This window comes from Hoplias malabaricus, chromosome 2 (genome assembly GCF_029633855.1).
Source record: "Hoplias malabaricus isolate fHopMal1 chromosome 2, fHopMal1.hap1, whole genome shotgun sequence".
Lineage (NCBI taxonomy): Eukaryota > Metazoa > Chordata > Actinopteri > Characiformes > Erythrinidae > Hoplias > Hoplias malabaricus.
The window spans coordinates 53,286,173-53,292,172 of NC_089801.1; the positions used below are offsets into that span (position 1 = coordinate 53,286,173).

The 6,000-nt window shown below is 39.0% G+C and overlaps 1 protein-coding gene across 5 annotated transcripts in view; it reads left to right on the top strand.

Annotated features, from left to right (window-relative positions):
- Nucleotides 1-5,685, top strand: part of dcun1d2b (DCN1, defective in cullin neddylation 1, domain containing 2b) — a 7,935-nt gene extending 2,250 nt beyond the window's left edge. For 2 of the 5 annotated variants that reach the window (XM_066660130.1, XM_066660132.1), the window contains exons 2-7: nucleotides 2,090-2,306; nucleotides 2,648-2,816; nucleotides 2,948-3,078; nucleotides 3,537-3,619; nucleotides 3,977-4,073; nucleotides 4,211-5,685. In XM_066660130.1, the coding sequence (XP_066516227.1) occupies nucleotides 2,132-2,306; nucleotides 2,648-2,816; nucleotides 2,948-3,078; nucleotides 3,537-3,619; nucleotides 3,977-4,073; nucleotides 4,211-4,290 (735 nt within the window). In that variant the 5' untranslated portion in view covers nucleotides 2,090-2,131 and the 3' untranslated portion in view covers nucleotides 4,291-5,685. The other 3 variants (XM_066660129.1, XM_066660131.1, XM_066660133.1) reach the window with 3 other exon arrangements.
- Nucleotides 5,686-6,000: the final 315 nt, after the last annotated feature.

The following is a 6,000-nucleotide window of genomic DNA, read 5'->3' on the forward strand; positions in this document are numbered from 1 at the left end:
CCAAGTAGGCTCTGGACCCCCCGCGACCCTAAATTGGATAAGCGGTTACAGATAATGGATGGATGGATCTGTAGGCATACTGAATAAACCTGAAGGTGTACAGTTACATCTAAGACATTTTTGAGGTTTCAGAAAACTTCTATTTTTTAAGAAAAAAAAGCTTCAGATTGCGTAATTCTGCTGAACACAGAAGGGTTTTTGAGGGTTTAATCGATGACCAGAGGGGGCATTAAATGGACTACAATTCCCAGGCCAAAGCGAAAACACCATGCGCAGTCCCGCGCGTGCGCACGAGGGGGCTGTCGCCTATCAAGTTGGTCTAACAGCGGGGTGATAAAATGGTAGGTAAAGACACGAAAAGCAAAACAGCGAACTTGCAGCTAGAGCTGTGACTTTGAGAGGGTCCGAGCGGAGGAGGAGGCTTTGCTCGGTGTCGGGGGGTGGTGCTGGTGCTGGTGGTGTTTTGGGCCAGTTTTCCTGCGGCTGTGTCGCTCTGTGGCGGCGGAGCGGTTTATGAGGGAATATGGAAGGTCAGTTGTTGATGTTTTGAGAGCTGACAGACACGTTGCTGCGGTAACGCTGCTATCACTCTGATGGGAATGTGTATTAACCGAGGCTTTATCCTCGGTTACTGTAGACGAGGACAGTATTTATCGTGCACACGGTTTACAGTGCGAAGCTGAAGTTTCCTAGGCGAAAGTCCCGTTCCACCTTAAATGGTGCAGCGGGTTACTGCTCTACCCATTAAGGTGGAGCGGAAGACAACTTCAACTTGGTGTGTGCTTGTTTACAGACAGGATTACAGCGTAATCTTCCCGTTTTTGTCGTGGTCAGTGAAGACCACCTCGTGAAATCTACAGTTGTGTGCCAAAGTTTGAACACCCCCTAGTTAAAATAAGGTTACACGATTTGTGCTTGGCTTCTACAGTGACAAGTTTAATTTCAGCACTCGCCACACTTTAAATCATGAAGCAGTCAAATGTGTGCTCTGTAGAGGTCGTGTTAAACTTTTTTCCCCACTTTGAAAATCAGTAAAACATTCAGAAATGCTCAAAGTTTTGATCATATGAGTGTGTGGTCTCAGGCTGGTCACTCCTCCGTCATTTGGAACTGACCTCCTAAAAATAACAGATAGTACTGTGCACGGGTTAAAGCAAAACAATAATCTGGGTGGTAAGTATATTTTTTTTCTCTTGTGTTTAATACTGAGGTCGTTTTAAGCACACCCACGATCAGCAAACTTGATTAAATGAATGAAAACATTGTCTGTTGGGCTTTCCTGAGGCGAGGATAGAAACATTCACATACATACAATTGCTATACACTTCTTATAATAACTTAATAACATGTATAATAACACATACATCTTACTGTTATTTGTTTTCGTTATATTGGTTTTTCTGAGCAGTACATGCATCATGCTCGGATAAACAGGGTTTAGACACATTTTCTCCCACGGTCCTTAAGACTTATTCAAAGGAGTGTATGATTAATGATTATTTTAGATGTGTTTGAGCTTTCTGTGTTAGTTTGAAGTAGAAATGGGTGATGATCAACATATTTCACATTAAACACTTGGCTGGTAAATGTCTAATGTTTGTGCAATGTGTTTACCTGAATGTGCTGTAATGAAGTCAGTTTGCTGGGTGTTGTATTGGAATTATCTTGCAAAATTTCTTCACTCTTAAAATTTTAAAATGAGGGCTCAGATTAAGCCTCCATGTATGCATCCCTATTATTATTATTATTATTATATTATAAATATATTATAATGTTTCTGTTCTTTCTGTCTTGTTTGTTATGTTATATGGTACTTTACCATTTCAGTTGGAATGGCTGTGTTAGTTTCACTCAAAAGACTGTAACGCATGACTTGAGGAAATTAAAGCATCATAACTTATCAGTATGTTTTTTACTGATAAGTTCTGAATACTGTCTGCAAGAGGCCTCAAATTTTTGACATCCACCCCCCTCCCCCCCAGGATAAAAAAAACTAATTTAAAATGTGGTAATTTTGGTAAGATTTGAAGAAGTTAGAGAAGGTTGCTTAATCAGACCTGTGTCTTGTGCATGTTTTGTGTGTTTACAGCATAAGTTGAAGTCATCACAGAAAGACAAGGTCCGCCAGTTTATGTCCTTCACCCAAGCTGGGGAGAGGACAGCTGTCTATTGCCTCACACAGAATGACTGGAAACTAGAGGTGGCCACAGACAACTACTTCCAAAACCCAGATCTCTACTATAAAGAATCGATGAAAAGCACAGTGGACCGCAAGAAGCTGGAACAGCTTTACAACCGATACAAAGGTAAATGGCTAGACAAATGTGATAGAAAAATGGATATGGAAATGAGATCTTATTTGTTGGTAAAAGGCACAACAAGCTAACCTGAATATATCATGGGAATTGTCAGTTTATAGAGAATACTCACCACATGAATGTTTATGTAAAACGGAGCATAAATATTATAGTTGAATTAGATTTGGTGCAGTGCTGTACAAAATTATAAATCACTGTGCTCATAGGTTTTGATAACATTTTATTAAACATGGGGCAAAATGGTTCTTTATTATATTTTCAAACTGGAGAAAAGCTTTATTTGATGTACATTGTTGTGAACATGCAATTATTTATCTTTCATTTCGCAGACCCTCAAGATGAAAATAAAATTGGCATTGATGGGATTCAGCAGTTCTGTGATGACCTGACACTAGACCCAGCCAGCATGAGTGTTTTGGTGGTGGCTTGGAAGTTTAGGGCGGCTACACAGTGCGAGTTCAGTCGGAAAGAGTTCCTAGACGGCATGTCCGAGCTCGGGTCAGCAATGTTTTTTTTTTTTTTTTTCCTCTCTCCGCCATTTTCATTTTAGTTTATAATAAAAACCAAAGATAAAATGTAACACTTCTTTTGAAATAATTATTTTTTGTACTGCATTTGTCTTTTGATAGCTGCGATAGTCCAGAGAAGCTGAAGGCCATCTTACCCAGACTAGAACAGGAGCTCAAAGACTCTGGAAAGTTCAAAGACTTTTACCAGTTTACCTTCAACTTTGCCAAGAATCCAGGCCAGAAAGGCTTAGGTAAGTCTCACACAAAGGGGAAATAAACAGCAACGTTTACCATAAATAGGTCATGAAAACTATACCTAAATCTACAGTAAGGATTACAAAATTATAACATGAACGAATGTGAGATATAATAATTCTCAGAAATGTATTATTTTCAATAATTACTTCATAGTTGACTTGTCATAGATAAGTAGAAGACACTCTCTGGTCTCAGATATCTTCTTTCTCCTAAGGTGCATATTCCCTGACTTGGGATTCTGCATTGTGCTGTTTAATGCTGGCATACAAACAAGGCTGCCGTTTGTCGTTTTGCAGTGACCCCTCCTTGTTAATCTTGCACAGTGGGCCATTGTCCGACACACTGGACATGGATCACTCCCCCGTACCCCCCCTGCCCTCTCCCTCCTTCCCTTTCCCTCTTTTCCCTGTTGTCCTTTCACTTTCGTCTCTCAATGCTGTCTGTTGCTCAGATTTAGAAATGGCTGTAGCCTATTGGAACCTGGTGCTGACGGGCCGGTTTAAGTTTCTGGACCTCTGGAACAGGTTTCTTTTGGTAAGCCTGACCTTTTTCAAGCCAGACAAAATGAGTTGCTTCTGGTTTTGGTTCCCATAAAAATAAACAATAATTGAAATATCAATATCATAAACAATAAGCAGATGTTTTCAAAATGATTGTAAACATTTATCAAATTATGCAGAAAAGATATAATATATTAAAAGCTATAATTGAACTTTTCTGAAATAAGTACCAGAAGGATTTCACCCACAGAATAACACCCAATTTTCCATAAAAAATATCTGTGCCCAAGGAAACAACAGTTTTGTATGAATTTTGTGAGAATATTTGCCAAAATCTATTAAATGTTGTTGCTATGGCTTTTAAGGCTTAGCCTTTTTTTATCATTTGTAGGAACACCACAAAAGATCTATCCCAAAAGACACATGGAATCTCCTTCTAGACTTTGGAAACATGATTGCAGATGACATGTCAAACTATGACGAGGAAGGTGAGGCAGATAAAAAGAATACCCCGAACGTCGGTGGTTTAAACTCAGGCTAAAACAAACAGCACTTTATGCAAAGTTGAAATGGATAAAAAGATATGACCTGTAGTAATAACAAATATTTTGTATTCTCTCCTCAGGAGCATGGCCAGTCCTCATAGACGACTTTGTGGAATTTGCTCGGCCGATAGTTACAGCGAGCAAGCGCAAAAACGTATAATCACCACCTACCTCTTGGAGAGGAAAGTGGCTTCTTATCTCTCTGTTGAGACTTTTTTCATAGTAAAAAAGATTCAAAAGAAAATCAAAAAAATGCAAGAGACTTTTAAGTTGTGAGTCTGTGCTACCGAACTTGGGTTGAATGCGAGAGCTGACCAGGCCTTATCAGGAATGAGTGTGATTGCTTGGAGCACATTGCCACCAGAGGGCGACAGTGAACCAGCCCAGATGCTGTCAGGCTGGAGGAGCCCCCTTCATCCATCTTGAGTCGCCCTAGCCTCAAGGTCACTGTGGTGACCGATATCATGACCCTGCCCTGCACCGTCCACCAAGCTTTGGTTCAGGAGAGACACTGAGAATCAATAGCATGTGGAGTCCCGAGGCTGGAGCCCGTAAGGAGGTGTAATATAGGATAATAGATTGTGCATGTTTTTTTGTGATTGATGCGCAGTGTGGAGCTGTGTGAGGTTAAAGAGAAAACCTAAGGGTCAGTTTTCATTGAGCAGCATCATGTATAGCCCCCACTGTGTCACTGCGCATTGTTACAAATTTACAAGAAGCGTAAACTTTCAGGTCAGTTGTCCAGCAGTGTAAAGCCTTCTTTCTTATATTCTGAAGTTGTATAATACGCAAGATCCAGTTTCATAAAGTCAGTTATTGAACAACATGCAGCAATGCTCAGAACACCAGCAGAAGTAATATTGCTACAGTTGTAAAATGCTGTATCTTGCTACAAAAACATATGAATAGAGATATGTGACATTTATTAATGTGAAAAAGTATTTGGAAAAAAAAATCTATCTGGATTTGGATGGTTTGGATGTCCTCATTGTGCTTTCCCACATACAAAAAAAAAAACATTGGTTTTAACATAGTTTTAAGTATTTTTATCTAGAATTCTGAAGTTTTTTTTTTTCTTTTCCTTCCTGGTTTATGTCGAGTCACAGTTTTCTTAATCACTTATTGTCCTATTTTTTTTCACATTGTTTTCTTCTGCAAACACTTGCACACTACAGTAAATTGACTAGAAAGCTCATATTGTACTTGTAAGGACTTTATTTATTGTTTCTGTATAATTCTGGACAAGGTGCTATGGTGTTCTGGATCTCCTCATTTAACTGTTACAGATTGCCATTATTTTTTTGTCCAGTTTTGTTCATTGGACATGGATTTCCATCATAAGGGATGCAAGCCTCCTTGTATCATTGTCCTGACGTGGTACGCCTTGCCGAGTGTTCTATGTTTGGACTGTGGAGTCCTGGGTAGTCGAGTTCAGCTCATCAGAACAGTATTATTGAATATGTAAATAAAGATTATTTAAAGAGGAAAAAGCTGTTACTCTCCATCATCAAATCTGAACTTGTTTGTTTGATTGTGGAGTAAGGAAGGTGTTCAATAAAGCATGTTTTTAACAAAAGATAACACAATGGGCTAGATATTGTTTGTCACGCAACCAGAATATGTTGTACTTGAAGGAGTCATATGTTAAGACACATAACTTGACAAGAAATCACTATCGTTTGACTATAGTTTTATAAAATAATACCTTCTTAAAGCTCTTAAACGCTTGGAATATACTGAATAAATATTTATTCAGTAGAAATACATTTTTGTGATTGATCATAAAGTTAACAAACAACCATTTGCCAAAGGGGAGTTGCCATTACAGCATCATCTCCCAGTCATTTCCCATTAAATACTGATGGGAAAA